At 52.1% G+C, this 16,826-nt stretch overlaps 8 protein-coding genes across 8 annotated transcripts; 3 read left to right on the top strand and 5 right to left on the bottom strand.

Moving 5' to 3' along the window:
• Positions 1-281: 281 nt before the first annotated feature.
• On the top strand, positions 282-1,698 carry An11g03790 (uncharacterized protein; the record flags this gene model as incomplete). Its single annotated transcript, XM_001394340.1, has 6 exons — positions 282-499; positions 579-794; positions 872-892; positions 953-1,002; positions 1,074-1,439; positions 1,514-1,698. 6 exons carry the CDS (start codon positions 282-284, stop codon positions 1,696-1,698), a joined length of 1,056 nt encoding a protein of 351 aa, XP_001394377.1.
• Positions 1,699-1,816: 118 nt separating this feature from the next.
• An11g03780 (uncharacterized protein) lies at positions 1,817-4,004 on the bottom strand (the record flags this gene model as incomplete). The annotated part of the gene is made up of 4 exons (XM_059750193.1): positions 1,817-2,247; positions 2,297-2,369; positions 2,417-3,294; positions 3,404-4,004. The coding sequence occupies 4 exons, from the start codon at positions 4,002-4,004 to the stop codon at positions 1,817-1,819; spliced, it is 1,983 nt and encodes a 660-aa protein (XP_059605479.1).
• A 475-nt stretch (positions 4,005-4,479) lies between these two features.
• An11g03770 (uncharacterized protein) lies at positions 4,480-5,461 on the bottom strand (the record flags this gene model as incomplete). The annotated part of the gene is made up of 4 exons (XM_059750192.1): positions 4,480-4,600; positions 4,705-4,730; positions 4,836-4,892; positions 5,033-5,461. 4 exons carry the CDS (start codon positions 5,459-5,461, stop codon positions 4,480-4,482), a joined length of 633 nt encoding a protein of 210 aa, XP_059605478.1.
• Positions 5,462-6,006: 545 nt separating this feature from the next.
• An11g03760 (uncharacterized protein) lies at positions 6,007-7,550 on the bottom strand (the record flags this gene model as incomplete). Its single annotated transcript, XM_001394337.1, has 2 exons — positions 6,007-6,693; positions 6,747-7,550. 2 exons carry the CDS (start codon positions 7,548-7,550, stop codon positions 6,007-6,009), a joined length of 1,491 nt encoding a protein of 496 aa, XP_001394374.1.
• A 111-nt stretch (positions 7,551-7,661) lies between these two features.
• An11g03750 (hypothetical protein) lies at positions 7,662-9,205 on the bottom strand (the record flags this gene model as incomplete). The annotated part of the gene is made up of 6 exons (XM_059750191.1): positions 7,662-7,757; positions 7,851-8,160; positions 8,254-8,542; positions 8,703-8,777; positions 8,885-9,051; positions 9,192-9,205. The coding sequence occupies 6 exons, from the start codon at positions 9,203-9,205 to the stop codon at positions 7,662-7,664; spliced, it is 951 nt and encodes a 316-aa protein (XP_059605477.1).
• A 1,431-nt stretch (positions 9,206-10,636) lies between these two features.
• Positions 10,637-12,470, bottom strand: An11g03740 (uncharacterized protein; the record flags this gene model as incomplete). Its single annotated transcript, XM_001394335.1, has 3 exons — positions 10,637-11,900; positions 11,962-12,162; positions 12,223-12,470. 3 exons carry the CDS (start codon positions 12,468-12,470, stop codon positions 10,637-10,639), a joined length of 1,713 nt encoding a protein of 570 aa, XP_001394372.1.
• Positions 12,471-14,082: 1,612 nt separating this feature from the next.
• Positions 14,083-15,373, top strand: An11g03730 (uncharacterized protein; the record flags this gene model as incomplete). The annotated part of the gene is made up of 4 exons (XM_001394334.1): positions 14,083-14,238; positions 14,311-14,683; positions 14,748-14,865; positions 14,917-15,373. The coding sequence occupies 4 exons, from the start codon at positions 14,083-14,085 to the stop codon at positions 15,371-15,373; spliced, it is 1,104 nt and encodes a 367-aa protein (XP_001394371.1).
• Positions 15,374-16,069: 696 nt separating this feature from the next.
• Positions 16,070-16,581, top strand: An11g03720 (hypothetical protein; the record flags this gene model as incomplete). Its single annotated transcript, XM_059750190.1, has 4 exons — positions 16,070-16,158; positions 16,241-16,277; positions 16,318-16,402; positions 16,469-16,581. The coding sequence occupies 4 exons, from the start codon at positions 16,070-16,072 to the stop codon at positions 16,579-16,581; spliced, it is 324 nt and encodes a 107-aa protein (XP_059605476.1).
• Positions 16,582-16,826: the final 245 nt, after the last annotated feature.

Raw genomic sequence — 16,826 nt, 5'->3', positions numbered from 1 at the left:
CAAAGCGGTCTCCAATGTCGCATACCCCATCTCGGCGACGGCCGACCCTCGGCGCCCATCTCGGGGCGCCCCGAGCCCTCCGAACCCTAGTAAACTCGGCCACCTCTCGGCGCAGTATATCACACTACAATTGAACCAAATGACAATCTGACAAAGATCCACATCGATGGAGATAAGTACGGACTAAATTCAGCACCTACATCAATCCACACTCACCCATACTTCACTGCCAACATCGACACAGACGGTATTATTACAACGGGAACGAACAAAACACCAAAATGTCCACCACAGCCACTATCACCACCACCACCACAACCACTACCACCGCGGAGCATCCCAAAGGCCAAAACCGCATGCTTCTCGATGGCAAACCCACCAACTACGGCGACTTCCGCGACGCGCTCAACCGCGATGGTTACGCCGTGATCAAGGGAGCAATTCCACTTGATCGGGCCAATGGATACGCGGATGCATTTTACTCGTACATGGAGGGATTGTAATCATTCCTTTTCTTACCTTACCCCAATCATACTCTCCTCTTTCTTAAACTGAATACTGATTGAATGTAATGATAGTAACCTCGGCTTCAACCGGAACGACCCCAGCACCGTCCGACGGGCCAAACTGCCCGTGCTGAACGAGAAAGGCATGATACTCGACTATGGCGTGACGCACGAGCAGTGGGTGTGGGATATTCGCGGAGAAGAAGGGGTAGTGGATGCGTTTAAGAAGGTGTATGATGATGAGGACTTGATTGTTTCGTTTGATGTGGTGAATGTGGGGTTTGCTAAGTATGTCTCCTTCCCTTTTCCTTCCTTGATGTGCTGGATATGTGTTGCGATGCTAATATTTTGGTGTGTGTTGGTAGTCGGGAGGATTTGCCTGAGAAGTGAGTATACCACCACACTATACCATAAATGAAGGAAGGGAATACTGATAAAGAACACAGCAAACCCTGGCCCCACCAAGACCAAGACCCCTCCAAACCAGGCTTCAGATGTACGTCTACCCTCTTCCTCTTCCCACCCTGTCATTTGATTCCACAACCACTGACAAGAAATAATGGGCAGGCTTGCAAGGCCTCGTCAACCTCCTCCCCAATGGCCCCAACGACGGCGGTCTAATCGTCTGCAAAGGCGGGCACGCGCTCTCCGCACAATTCCACGCCGAAATGGCGCACGAAGAGCGTATTCCCGCCTGGACGCCCGAATGGTTCGGGTTCACTGATGCGGGGATGAAGTGGCTCGCGGACCACGGGCTTAAATGGGAGAAGGTATGTGCTGAGCCTGGCGACTTGATTGTTTGGGATAGTCGCACGCCGCATTATAATGTGGCTCCGACGGGCGGTGTGGATCGATTGGCGGTATATACGTGCTATATGCCTGTGGCGGAGGTTGAGAAGGAGGATTTGGTGAGGAAGAAGGGGGCTTTTGAACGTGAGTTGATTTATTCCCTTTTTTTGGTGATATATGGGTTTGGGGGTGGGATGTGCTAATAGAGTGGTTGGTAGGTCGGTTGGGAACGACGCATTGGCCGCATGCGAAACATGTCTCGAAGACTAATATTGCCATGCGGGATGGGAAGCCTTGTCCGGTTGCGAGGGAGAGGCCCGTGCAGGAGCCGGTGTTGAGTGAGAGGGTGTTTAAGTTGACGGGGATTCCGTATTTGGAGAGGATGGAGGGGGTTGCTGCTTAGGTTGCTGTTTAGATGATTGTTAGAGTCGCTCGCTGTTTGATTATTGTAGTTTGTATTTAAATATTACATTTCTTCGTTCTTACTAGTTACAGTTGTTACTTATCTTCCCTATGGAGAACTACCGTATATCAGGCATTGATCCAGGACTATCCAGGCATCCCATCCAATTCCACAGTTCCTCCACATTGTATCCCTCAAAAGGAAATACTTGATCCACATTGACTCCCTCCGCGACGAACCCATCTAACATTGATGTGCTGGAAAATCCTAATGAGTCTAGATGGTCATGTCCTTCATGGTCTATGGCAGGTGTAGACACAGCTGATTGCATCACACGCTGAGATTGGTATCCACCGCTGCTCTGTTTGTGCAGATCGCTTGGCTGCATCACTCCGGTAAGCCTCCAAGGTGGCAGCGAGTCGTCAACTGCTGGCGTGGGAAGCGGATTAAGTTTTGCGAGACTGTCACGACTTTGTGGCCGCCTTTTGGCTTCTGCAGCCGACCAGGACCGGAGATGGGCGTTGCATTGTTCGTAGATAGCCGCGATACCTATCTCGCTTAGTTGGTTGTGTCTGTGTTATGCTTCGTGCTATCATACCTTCTATAAATCGTGGGTCGGGGTCGTATCGAGATAGGTGCTGGCTACTATACTCTAAACACGCTTTGAGAAGCTGTCCTCGTCAGTACTTCATTCTCAGCAAGGTGAAGCGTATCTTACCTGCAAATCCATGGCCTGCAACCGAGAACCTGGATGCTTAATCAGGAAGATGGCCAGCACAATGCAAGCCAAAAGGGACGGTCCAGCCGTAATGATCTGCGAGTCTGCCTTGCGTTCCGACAGCTGGACACTAAGTTTAGCAATCGCTCGAGCGCTGCTCACGCAGATTGACTCTCCATGACGCATTCGAAACTGCGATGGCTCATCGGAGCAATACCTTGCCACTTCTTCCTCAAAGCTCAATGTCGGGGCAATGAGGGCCGCGCGATGCAGCGAGATCAGCGTGCTGTGGTACTGGATGGACAGAAACGCGGCTGCATGAAACTCTTCGTCCGCGCAGAAGATATCGCTCCCCGGACGCAGGTCACTAGGGACCCGATTGGCCCAGGACAACAGTTCGCGGTCAAGTCGCGCTGTATCCAAGAGTATCTGTCGTACATCCCTTGTCCCTGATTGATGGCTGTAAAGATGGTCACTGATGTTGCCTTGGTATTCCCCAAGCTCGACGTGCCACTGCAGAAATTTACTCTCTCCTAGAGCATCCTCTGGCCTAGGATGCTGATATCCGATGACGGTTGGTCGTCCCGATTCCAGATGCATCATCTTTTCCAGGCACCAACAGACTGCCCACACGCGTCGTTCGATATTCTTTCCTTCGGAATTGGATGTAGATGTCCGGTTGATCCCCAGTGTATAAGCAGTCCGAATGGCCATGCCTAGTGTTTGCCAGGCCAGACCTTCCTGGTTCCGTCCGCGATATACCATGGTGAAAAGGAGCAATGTCTGCACCGTCGGGAGATACGGGATGATAATAACATGGGCCAGTAGACACGCCGCTGCTTGCAAGTAGCGATCACCGTCCACGGTTGCGCCCTGGCCTTATCTCGTCTGCTCCTAGGCTCATGATCAAGTACGCTGACACGATTCGTGGGATTTGCTCGCGCGGAAGATTGGTGAAGCCACCCGCCGTGGCAAAGAGGTCAGTACCCGCACGGAGTCGGGCTGTATTGAAGATAGGATACAGAGGGTGTATGCGAGAGATATAGGCGGATAGATAGCGTTCTCGTCGGTCACGGTCCGGTAACTCCGGCAAAGACAGAGATAAGGGCAGGTCAAGTTCCTCCGCATGTCTCATCCCGTACCGGAAGCAGCCCGATACCGGCTTGAGACGGGCAGCCTTGAAGTAGACATCGAGAGATTTCGCCAAACATTGCGAACTACTCCCACCCATGATCTTAACCTTGTCGGTGCCATGTTCCACATTGAACGAGACGTCGAACGGATGATGCACAGGTGAGACCTCGTTTGGCGACAACTTCGGTGGGGAGTCAGTCGCCTCTTGGTGATTCTGATCGCCCACTGCCGGATGCTGAGGCTGATCTTCGTTCTGAGGGGTCTGTTTGTCCGGTATATCCAGCCATTCTCGAATGCCAGTCACTCCTGGTCGCTGAGGATCGGTGGTGATACACTGTTGGTTGCGCAGGCGGCAATTGCGGCACTTGGGATACTCTGCGTCGCATTTGACCTTGCGCTGGCGACAGATGTTGCAGGCCATCGACAGCCGCGGCCGCTTGGAAGGCCTGTCCATGATGACTAGGGGGGTGATTGCATTCTGCGAGTGTGGCCTGATGTTAGCTTATCTGGTTGCTGGGGAGGTAAATGCATCATGACAGCTAAGCTGGAGCCTGCTCCAGGTTATTTTCCGACCCCCACATCGGCCCCCGCATTTTCTTTCGCATCATCAGCTCGAGTGCTAAGTCTGCTAGTCTTTCTTCTGCTAAACCGACCAGGTTATCTGCAGGCCCGAGCCAGCCTCGGGTCCAATCGGGCGGCAGCTGGAGGATGCACTATCGATGATTGGGGCCGAAATCGTGGGGTCATGGGACTCGCGGGCGCCAATCAGGACGGAGGGGTTGAAATGCAACTATCCCCATATGATATTAATTCAAGTCAGGTCGGGGTCCATATCAATGACAGAAGACAGTGTTATGGGTTTGCCTTAAGACCTCAGGCAGAGAATATCTCCATAGTTATCTGCTCAAGCACTCTCCACCACCTTTTCATCACATCCACCACATCTCGAACGTGACACAATGCCCACAAAAATCCTCATTCAAATATCTCTCGCAGCAAGTATCTGCTTCCCTTTCTATATCCCCTATCTCCGATCCAAACACCCCCCACCTACACCCCATACACGCAGGTAAGTCACACAATCCTACACAATTGCATACCTACTATACTATACTGGTATACTAACTAACGACCTACCCATCAATAGAACCTACCCTGCCATGGGACCCTTATTCCACCTCTACTGAACAAACAGCAACTCTTGAACCCATTAAACAACAAAAATGACATTCAACAGTACAAAACATCAGCATACTACCTCTCTTACCACAAATAATCCTTATACCTTAACCCCACGACCAACCCACCACATTAACAAAAGATCAATCCCTACGAACACAACCTGACAACCAAATCCCTCTCCGCACCCACAACCCTAACCTGACTCCCCCCAGCCGGCACCCCATCCTCCCAAACAATACTCTCCTCCCACCCTCCACCTCCCCCCTCACCACCCTGAACCGCCCTAACCTGCACACTCACCCTCCTTCCCTTGAATGGGTCCCCATAAACATCCGACAAATCAAACCACACCTGATTCTGCCCTTCAACAAAGTTATACGCGAAGATGGTCTGTGGCGCACCCGTATATAACCCATTCCGGAGGGTCGTGAGCTTGATGCTCACCCCGCCGGTCTGCGGGTCGTGGTGGTAGGGTTCCGTGTAGTTGGAGTATTTGGTGCTGGCGTTGGTGTTGTTGCTGCTGCTGGTAGAGGGTGGAGCTGCTGGGATGGTAATTTGGGGGCCGACTGTGCTGGAGACGGACCATGCGTAGATGGGAAAGGCGCAGGTGTTGAGAATTATGGCGTGGCCCGGGGTGATGGTGGTTGTGTCTTGGAGAGTGGGGTGGGTGGTTGTTAGGGGGAGGAGGAGGGTGAGGAGGGGGAAGCTTTGAGGAATGGTGGGCTTCATTTCGATGTAGAGATGAAGAGGTATGTGATTGATTGCGGCGTTGATGATAGGATGTGTATATAGATGAGCGACAGGGTCGAGACGTGGGATATATACGTCTGTCTGACTGGAGAGATCATCGCTGGCTATAATGTTGGTTGCACATTACGTCTGGCTGCAGGTACTTGTGCCCTGAAGGCTCCTAGCTTGAGCACGGTCATGACATCTCTGCCGGTGCTGTCACACTGGTCCTCCCCAGAGAGCCGGATGGGACACACAAGTGCGTGATAGATGGGACATCGTGTGACGTCTGATTTGGAAGAGATTTTTATTTCGCCGTCTGAGGATGCCTCAGCAGTGTGTGCTGTTCAAACGACCAAAGTGATCAGGTGCATTAAGCTAGATGGACATCATAAGGCTCTATTCATCATTGTCAGCAACAGCGAATGCCGCCGTGGAACATATATTTACACAAAAATCATTAATATATACAATAAAAACCTGCATGTACACCCCGACCCTCGCTCCACACCATCCCAACCGTCACTTGTGCGTCAGAGCAGTGTCTAGAAGTACGCCATGGCGGATGTCCCCAGAGGAACGTTACCCTTCCGAGCAACCACTTGGAGCCAGTTGGTGCGCAGTCCCGTCACATGCGCCGTGGTCTCAAACCCGTTGCGCTTGATCGACGTGACGAATGTCGGGTCGACCGCATCTGCCGACGAGGCCGTATAGATGGCCCAGTTGTCATACTCCGTGGCCCCGTTCCAGCTCATAAACAGAGTGGCCGCATCCGACGTCGTCCGGACGATCGCCACCGCGGGCTGCCAGAAGGGAGTCGCCTTCCACTGGCACTTGTAGCCGCGGTAAGACGCCACCGCATTGTCGTCACCAAACTGCGCCGTCATCACCTCATTGTTGTGGGCGTCATATTCCTTGACTTTCGCGATGGAACCGTAGCCCAGCACAACGTGGGACGTCTCCTCACTGAGAAGCTGGTAGCTGCCCTGGCTAACACTGTGTATCACGTCGCTCGAGTCTTTCAGCGTGCGCAGCGTTGACACCTTGCGGTTGGTTAGGTCAACGTGCAGATTCAAGCCGGTGGTTGCGTCGACAGTATCCGTGGGTGTGTTGGCGTTGTTGAACAAGCTGATCTCCATGCTGTCTTCCGTCTGGTGGTAGACACGGATGTCGTGCTGCCAGGAGAAGATGGCACCGTCATCAATTTCAAAGTCGCCGGCATTGCGCTCACCCTATCAAAAATTAGCTGGTGGGTTACAACCAAGAGCTAAGAGATTTCACTTACACTGAGCTGCCACATCACTGTCCCATTGTTGTGGACATAGAAGCCGGACCAGTAGTGACGCAGCGAAATGATGTATCCTTCATTCATCAGCTCGACCGAGTTGATGTGGTAAGCGTCCCATGGCTTGTCCTGCGTTCCCTGATCTGCTCCCAAGCCCTGCTTGGAGGCCTCGAGGGGGATGTCCTGAAGGTGGTCCAATGCGCTCCACTGATACACAATCTCGTTGGTTGCGATATCGATTTCGAAGAACATGCCGTCAAGCATGTAGTCGTCTGGTTTGCCGCCGATGGAAGACAAATCGTGCTGGGTGACGTTGTAGGCTGTGACTAAGAGTGTGTTGCGATCCGTCACATGACTCTCGTGTAGATCGATGTACGAATCTCTAGGGGTGCCGTCGGGAGAGACGAAGTTGTCCTGGAGGGTGACGGTGTAGATTTCGCGGTAGGTGTTGTCAAGAATATGAACCGTGCCGTATCCAAAGCCCAAATCCATCATATTTCCGGCCCAGAAGGTGATGACGTCCTCGTTGAAGAGTTTCTGCACCTTGAAGTTGGCCGTTACCTCCTCCGGCCCTTCGTAGACCAACTGACCATCCTCATCGTATATCAGAGCTGCCGTTCCTTGCGGCTGATTTCCACGGGGACCGACGAAAATATATCCAGGGTCTGTTTGGCCGGACTTGGTGACCTTGATTTGGGGAGGGGTGTATGGAGCGGTGCGGTAGGAGTTGTAGGGGAAATTATCGGCGGCTGCTTGCGTGGCCAGCAGCAGGGCGCTGCAGGCGGCGAAAAAACGACGAGCCATGTGGGAAGAAAAGCTGAGCGCCTAAACGAACGGTGCGAAAATTAAAAGGGTCTATAGTATATAACCAAGCAAACTGAGTGCGTTGAGCGAGCGACTAGTAAACCCCTCCGACTAAGGGTAGGGGACTCGTAGGTAAAGTGGAAGTGGGTAAAGGATCCCACACACAGGGAGGTGTCTGGTAACAAGGCGCAGACACACAGGAATAGGCTGAAAGAAAGAAGCAAAGAAAGAGGCGCTAGAATGGACAGAATCGAAGAAAAGAAGAAATTAACGGAAGATTATAATGGGAGGAAAAAGAACGAGGGACACGGCCAGGCCGCCAGATCGGCCAGGAGAGATGGAGACGAGAAGCGTAACTTGCTGGAGACCATCCCGGCAGAATGGGGGATGGCAGCCACCTTTCTTACCGGATCCGGTAGGCGGAGAACAGTATGGGTTCCAGGCACGGGACAGACTGGCAGATAACGGCCAACTATTGGCGGAACTGGGTGGCCGATCAGGCTGGCGGTGGGAATGGCATCCACCCCTCCGTTTGGCTGTTTGCCTCTGGTGCATCCACAGGCCACGCACCCCTCGCCGCTGTCCGCGGCTCTCAATGGGCCCTGTCACCCTTGACCAGGGTCCTCATCTGCTGTTCCAGCTGCCCATTTATTGTGACCGTCCCCGATCGTCTCCCCCAGCCTCAAATCAGTCAAATGACGACCCTTTCCACCTCACGATCTCCCCACTTGCACCCTCTGCAAGACCCTGTTTATCCTGCCCTGTTCGCTGATCAGGCCTCGGACTCACCACCACACACCATCTCGAGGCAACTTTAGCCGTGAAACTGGACACAACGGGCATCTCGCTTCGACGCGGTTCACCCAGGTCAATCCGTGCGCTGCTCATCCTCAGTATGCATCTCGAAGCGAAGGTGCCGCCACGGCACAAGTATAATGACGGATCAGCAGGGGACAGAGTATGTCTCGGAGTTATCAGGCCATCTGCAGCAGCTGCAGAGGACTCTACACAGAATCCTGTCGGATCTCTTATCTATCCAGTACTCACGCTGTAAAGCTTGGTTGATTAACAGACAATATACAGGAAACGGCTGTTTCACCCTACGCTCCTGTCATAACTTATACGACGAATGAACTGTCCATCTTTAACTACCCGCCTTTCGCTGCATGCGGAATATCTGTCTAGTCAACACACCAGCACAGTACACAGTACTACTCTCAGGGACAGCTATGAAGCATCCATACAATAACTAGATAACAGGCTGTTTCCCAAACTTTAACCCCCGCATGACGCATCCAAGCAGCAAGATTTGGGCAAGATTTACGGTCTAGTACCTGGGCGGAGAATTAATTTCCGCTCCCTTTCCCGCAGATATATGACTAAGCGGTCCCGTGACCGAGGTCTTGCTGGCCTCAGGTCGGGATAACTGTTGCAGGAGAAGCTCAGACCTTCGCTTAGGCGAAATTGCCCACGGCAAGGGGTAGCAAGGTGAACTGGGCGACTGCTGGAAAATTCGCGTCAAGTGTATAGAGCCTGCGAACTACCAGCTTCTTTGACCCGAAGCAGTGCCTAATTAACCGGCTCTCGGAAAATTTCAATTCTCGAGTCCCACTGCCTGCATGGACTTATCACTGTTAGCACTCAGGCCCTTTCATGAAAGTGACTTCAGTCAATCACTGGATCGCTCCGTTGGCGCATCCTCGAAGTAAGGCCTCAAGTCACATCTTGACTAGATGGTGTCTGAGACACGCCTCGTCGAGTATGCTGGCGGATGCTAACGGGTGAGACGTTCGTACATTTGAGAGAACAATACCTACAAGTGTAGTTTACACACTCTGTCTGAACCATGTATGTCTTAGACTCTGCTCGTCGTGAACTACAGATCAACTCCGATGCCAACCATAAACGGAAGACGATACATATCCGGTTCTGTGAAGATATTATAAGGCCAAGTAGGAGAAAACACAAGGTCACTTTATTATAGCTCTCAATTGAAAAGAGATCATATCACTGATGCCCCTCAACCAGCCTCTCCTTCCCCTCACTGCTCCGTGGGCTAAACGAAACCAGATAAATAGACTAGATTGGGCCTCAGTTATGTAGAAGCATCCGTAAAACTACATAAATTGGGTATAGAGATCAAATCAAGCAAAAACTTAATCATCAGCGTACATGAGTTTTTACACGATACATTGTCAATTCGAGAACACAGCAGAACTCCTACCAATTACCACAATCTCAAAACCAGGTACTAGTTACACCTTTTCCTTTATCCTCACTGAATATCCCATTCCATCTGATGAATCATGTCAATGCCACCCATACTTGTCTCTTCATCCTCACACCTCGCGGACCTCAACCTGTCAGGCACAAGAATGACAGTATCACCAACCTTGCATACCAGACGGGTCTCCTGTTCCAAACATAAGCCATCAATTCTCCATCTAACTCCCTCCCCACAATCACAACATCTACCCTTATTTCTTTTTGTGAGAAATTCCAAACATTAGCTAACGGTAAGCTGTCACATATAATGATATGTAGTTAGATTGGAGTAGTAGTTGTGGTAGTGGTAGTAGTAGTACTTAACTAGTACTCAAGAGGGCTAATTGAGATCTCCGGCAGAAATATATATATCTTATCCTAATGGTAGTATTTGCACCTTCGGATCTGTCTTTCTTTCTTCCCATATCTTCTCTATCTTCATTCTTCTAGTCTTGTTTCACTCGAATTCTACTAGTTGGCTCATGTACTTTGATTGGAAGCATGACGGAAATATATTCCGATGCTCTCTCTGCCTGGAGTGACGTTACTGGTGAGCATGAAATACCGCCTATTATTACCTAATGACCTTATTAAAAGACAAGAGACTACCTTATTATGGTCTTCACTCAGTGAGAATAACATTAAGGGTATTTTTGTTTACTGAGAGGATAAATTATGAATCACGTAAGAAAAACCAAGACATTATTAGTCTATGAAAGCCGTAATCTATCGTCTATACAACAGCGCTAGCTCGAAACTGTATGTACAGGAAACAACCACATATAAACATTACGTACGGGGTATGTTACAGATTTTTTTTTTCAAACAGCAGCGCACGCCTGCTGGGTCTTGCACATGCGACCCGACTCGGCCACAGACCAGTACTCGCTACCGGCACCCTTGGTGACGTAGAAGACATGGTCGGGATCATACTTCTCCTTGACCTCGCAGAGCTGGGCGTAGTTATCGCCGAAGAATTCCTTCTGCCAGTTCTGCTGACGGAAGCTGCCCTCGTTCTCGTAGGCGCCCGAGCCAGGGGTCACGGCCTCGAACTGGGGAATGTAGTCGTGGGCAATGCGCAGCTGGTCGGCGACCATCTCGGACCAAGGGGCAGTCTCGTTCCAGGTGGAACCGAACTGCATGGTCACGGCGGCGTTACGCCAGGGCTGGAAGACAGCGTTGGCGGTGTCGTTGGAGTTGGTGACGTTCAGGCCGACGCCGACGGCGATGAGACCGTCGGAGGTGATGTTGCGGAGGACGGAGACGAGATCGGCGGCGTTCGAGGTAAGGGTGTCACGGGGGAGGAGGCGGCCGCCGTAGTTGTACTGGCCGACCTCGAGGTTGCCGTAGGGGAGGGGTCCCATGTACTTCTCGTAGTGGTCGTAGTAAGAGGAGTACTGGGTGTAAGCGACGGTGTACTCGATGCCCAGGTCGGTCAGAGCAGAGAGGAAGGGAGACAAGATGGTCTTGACCTCAGCGGTGGTCTTGTTGTAGGCGGTCAAGGGGTTGATGAGGAAGACCTGGTTGGTCATCTCATAGATGACGGTGGTGCCGGCATCAACCATGGCGGGCAGCAAGGTGTGGAAGCGCTCCACAGCCTCGTAGAAGAGATCGGAGGTGATGTTGGCGATGGTGAATTCGAGCGCAGCACCGGAGATGGTGGCATCGGGATGGGCCTTGACGGTGAGAGAGGTGACAACACCGAAGTTACCGGCACCACCACCACTGAGGGCCCAGTACAGATCGGTGTTGTTGGTCCGGGAGGCCGTGATGACCTCGCCCGAAGCGGTGACAACCTCGAAGGACAGGGTCTGGTCAGCACCCAGACCGAAGGCAGTGCTCAGGGCGGAGTGACCGCCGCCCATGGTGTATCCACCAGCGAGGCCGACAGTAGGGCATTCGCCGCCGACGACAACAATTCCCTTTCCGTGAGTAGCATCGAGCACATTGTAGCCCGTGACACCACTGCCCAGCTTGACAGCCGAACCCGCGTAGGTGGAATCCGACCACTCTGTGATTTCGACGTCGTTCAGGTAGTGAGTCCAGATGGCCAGGGCACCAGCACCGGTGGAACGGCCAAGGTAGCTGAGAGATGGATTAGCATCCTAATCTACATGATTCAGAGGGGGGAAAAAATGAAACTTACTCATGACCGGTGTTCCTGATCACGAGACGGATGTTGTTCTCCTGGGCGAACTTGACCGCAGCAACAACATCATCGGTCGTGGAGACGTTGACGGCGTAGCTCACGTAGTTGCCAAGCAGGCAGGGCCGGGACTCGGGCTGGAAAGGATCACAGCTCTGGTTGGCAAAGTACGGTTGCATAACAGATGAAGAAGAGACCAAGCTGAGATTGACTGACGTCAGCATGGTTTAAATTTGGGAAGTGGAGGAGGGGGTGCCTTACTGAGTCTGCGGGTAGTACCAGTCATCCTGCAGGTTCGTGCACTCGGCGCCATTGTAGTTAGGGTCATGGCAAGGAGTACCAATGGGAACAGTCGCAACCAAGCGACCGCCCACAGTGTTGTTGAGGGAGTCCCAGCTGGAGGTCGAGGGCCAGCAGCTATCGCCGGGCAGGCAGTGGCAGTCGCTAGAAGCGACGGCCTTGGAGGCGAGAGCAGCGACAGATGCTGCAAAAGACCAGGAAGCCTTCATCCTGTAAAGCTAAGGGAGGACGGAGGGGATGGAAAGAAAGGAAGTGACTGGATTGAGTGAATAAAGTGACGATCCCTGCGGAGGGACAAGTACTTTATATGCAAATTGATACAGCAGCCGTATCTCACGATCAGGAGGAAGCTATTGAGCCATCATCGGACATGTTCCCCAAGTGCGTAAAGTCGCGGAGCAAGCGGTGGATAATTCTACCACCGCGGATTAGCCGGACGCTGGGTGTGGCAGAGATACTAGAGCGATGGCCAGGAACTGGCCGAGTCGCCGAGGCAGATGGTGTGGATGGATTTAGGGAATTATCTGGCCGACACAGGGGCCGGGTTATCGTCCAGGCACACACGATCGGAGAACGACTTCCAGTTGGGCGATGGCACAGTGGCACTTCCTCCAGGTAATTTCGGGCCCCGCTCGCTAGAGTGGCTATGAGGCGTGGTATTGGATCAGAATGGCACCATGCAACCTCCAGAGGGCAGGATTTAGGCTTTCGGCGAGCACTGGAACCGGACGAAGTGGAGCTGTGCTAACCGTTTTATTGGCAGGTGGCCGATGGTCCGTCTAAAAATGAGTACCGCGGCGGATGTTCCGGGGATTCGACGAACAGACGGTGCCAAATCCATCACACGCTGCCGACTGACTCCTTCGGTTTGCTTCGGTGCATGCTAGCGAGTCCTCTATGGTCTGAGATAGAAAGACTTGTCGCTGACATTTCTCGTGTCTCTAGTGCCGCTATTTTTAATTCAAATCTGCCTTCCCTCCCCCCTGCTGGTGTACGTAACTCTCTCCGACCAGAACACCAAAGGTTTGTTCCTGAGTGTGTCGGCTGCGACGTCTCTCAACTCTGGAATGTGGCTTGAAGTTGGCCGAGGAATTTTTTCTCTCAAAGTTTGACAATGACCCACCATCAATTCAAACAGACGTGAGGGTCCCGTACCGGTCGCTGGGCATGGTGAGCTTAGAGCAAGGGATCATCTCTCTACCATCCCCCGTAGGGCATGGGTAGATCTGCATCAAGTGGGAAGACCATAACGGTCATTTGATTATCTTCAGTGCCGGCTGCAGAAATTCCAATAATTGGAGTACCGGCAGGTGAGGATCCTGGTCGCATTCTAGAAATGATTAAGGATGAAGCCGACCCCTGTTCCCCTCGTGGCGAGTGCATCCACTGCTGCACGCTAAGCGCCACCAGGATTCCAGTAGTAGGGTTGAATTATTCATACCCTGGGACTCTGTTCCCCGGCGACGTCTGCCTATTGGGGAAAGCTTTGTCCAATTGCCCTGGCCAACTGGGACAACAGTCTCCACTATCTTTTGCGAGATTTGTCCGTCGGGTAGCCGGAGCACCCAGGAATTGGATGGACGAAGGCACCCAATCTCCCTAATATTATGTTATCTGCGCCATGGATCCAATATTCCAGCCATGCACGAATCTGCCCAGTCGGCAGCCATACGGGCTAAGGCGACTCTGAAAGTATAATTCCCCTGGTGCCGAATTCTTGTGGGAAGTAAGTTAGTTCCACGATAAAATAAATATACTTGAGTAGTCGCATCTGTTCTGTCAAAGGATGACCACCATCGTCGCGGATCTCTGCCCGTCGTGATGGGTTCCAGCATAACCAACCCTTCCGGACTGGCCCTGGAAAGGGGCATGTGGGCTGCAGTCGCAATAGCCACCTTTATTCTCATTCTTCGAATCATTGCGAAGATCAAAATTCGCAACTTTCGCATTGACGATGTGTTGATGATCATAGCCTGGGTAGGACGACCTCCTCTCCCCCCGCGCTAACCATGGGCCCTTGTGTCGCATCTCTGACCATCTGTGTTTCAGGCACTGACACTCGCATCCACGGTCATCTTGACACTTTCTGTACAAAATGGCTTCGGCACGAACCTCACCAAACTCCCGGCCCATAACACCTCGCAAGTGCTGAAATACATCGCCTTCGAAGTACTTCTTGTGACCCTTAGCACCGGCATAGCCCGCTCCTCATTCGTCCTCTACCTGTTGGCTATTCTTGGTGGAAAGAAGAAATATTGTGTCGCATTATGGATTGCCATGGTGCTGCAGCTCTGCGCCAACATCGTCTCTGCAGTGCTGCCACTCTCCATCTGCCGCGACGCCCGAATTCTGTGGGATCCGACCGTCAAGACAACATGTGGCAATAGCGTCGCGGTGGTTAACTTCTCCTACTTCTCCTCATGTAGGTCTTTCCCATCCACTGGCTAACTCCCACGGGACTGAGAGCTGACGATGGGTGCATCTAGCCGTCAATTCTGCTACCGACTTGTTCCTGGCAGTGTTCCCAACAATCATTTTCTGGAACCTGAACCTGAAGATGCGGATCAAAATCAGTTTGATTATCCTGCTCAGTCTCGGTATAGTGTCAGTATATCCCTGCTTTTACTTGTTGACCTGTCAACTTACGCGGAGTAGTGCCATGGTTGCCTCGATCATCAAGACTACCAAACTCGACGAGGTCCCCAGCATCACCAACCTCGGTGCTGGCGGTGCGGTGGAGCTGATTCGCTGGGGATTTTCGGAGAACCTGATTATTATTATCACCTCCTCCGTGCCCTGCATCCGACCTCTGCTTATCTCTTCTGTGAGAAAACTCTCCAGTGCGGCGCGTTCTCGCTCGTACGAACTCAGTGGTCCGTTCTCGGCCCAGAAGGGAACCGCGAAGAACGGCACCTCCCAGTCTCATGCGCAGGAGCAGCCTAGTACAGACAATCGCGATGACTGCGACAGTATCGAGCAAATCCTCAAGGATAGCTACCACTCGGGGTCGATGGTGGAGTCCGGGCGCGGCATTAAGAAGCAGGTTGAGATCTCGGTGGTGTCGAACCAAAAGAGCAGCCGCTGGGGTGGTGACCGGGCGAGCCGCTCATAGCGGACATGTTTCTTTTGTTTGTTTCTATACTATTGCTACTATCACCATTACTACTATCTGTCTAACTTAAGACAGCCAGACGCATGTTCACGAGTTACGCCAACTTGTTCCTGCTACTTAATGCCATATAATGAGTTCAGACTTCTACTGTGTGCCGTATATCATTTTGCGGAGCCCGCTTATTCTCCGGACCCAAAGTTATCCCTCTGTATCTACAGAGTACCCTCTTCTCCAGAGATCTCTCCACATCGCTCTGTCGGGAGTGCGTGCTTCTGTACCATCATTAGACACCGGGGGAATTACTCGGTTAGGCAAGTTTTCCATCGCCTGAACCCATGCCTATTTTCATGTCGGTCGGCGTACCGGAGTGAGACATCGATCCGGGCTTACGGTGAGCGAGGAAGCAGGCTATATCCTCCTCCTCAATAGTGCGCTTGGCCGGCTGAACCATAATCATCCTTCATCGCTTAACGACTCATTCCTCGCTACATTAGGCAAGCATCCGAACGTCGGAAAAGCGAGTCGCACACTCAGAACCGTCCAGACCTGTCTCAGGATTGAACCACGGTTCAAGAACACGGAAGTGGACCCGGCTTCAGCTGACTGGGTGTCGATGCCGACTACAGCGACTCCACCCATTTCTGTGAATCAAGGCAAGATCGTCCAATTTTTGGGCCGGATCGGGAACGGTCAACCATGAGGCCCTGGCGGCAGCTCTTTGGACGTGACTGGCTAATCGAAGTCCCTTATCTGGCAGTTCCCGGTTATGCCAGTGATCGGAATGCGTTAGAAGAGATGCAGACCCCTGGATAAAAGTACCGTAGTCCCTTGCTAGCTCGATGTCTACAAATTGTGAATTTGTGGGAGGGAATGGGTGGTGGTGCTAGCTTTGGTGCTTGCTCCGGTGTGGCGCTGAATCGATCACAGGTACACCTTGCTTTCAGCCTCTCATGTTGATCTACGCAGCAGGATGTCTTGGAACTCTTATCACAACTCAAAATATGGACAATGATCTTGGTTGTGGCAACGGTTCGTTTCAAACGTCCACACTAACCTGCCACATGTAGATCCTACCCATCCATTATGGGGAGGGAGTCCGTGGCCGCTCGACAATCATGTCGATCACTAACCCAGTCCAGCGACTGATTCATTTGCGACTGCCATGGCCATCAGCTGCCTTGATGAACGACGTCAGGACCCTGGGGTGATTGCCTGGTCAGGAAGAAACACCGTACAAGACTAAGATGTTGTATTTGCTTGTGACTGTTGTCTTCTTTTAGTTGCTAGTTGTGCTGCGGTGCAATAGCCGATCGTCATACAGTCTCAGGCATATGTGAACTGATCTAAAATGAGGAACGATATCGCAATAAGCAGAAGAATGATTAGATGGTATGTAATCAAGAACATGCGGGTTCAGTCAACCGAGGCAGCGAAATTGTATACTGGAATGCCA

Source organism: Aspergillus niger, assembly GCF_000002855.4.
Source record: "Aspergillus niger supercontig An11".
Taxonomy (NCBI): Eukaryota; Fungi; Ascomycota; class Eurotiomycetes; order Eurotiales; family Aspergillaceae; genus Aspergillus; species Aspergillus niger.
This window is presented reverse-complemented; position numbering and strand designations above follow the sequence as displayed.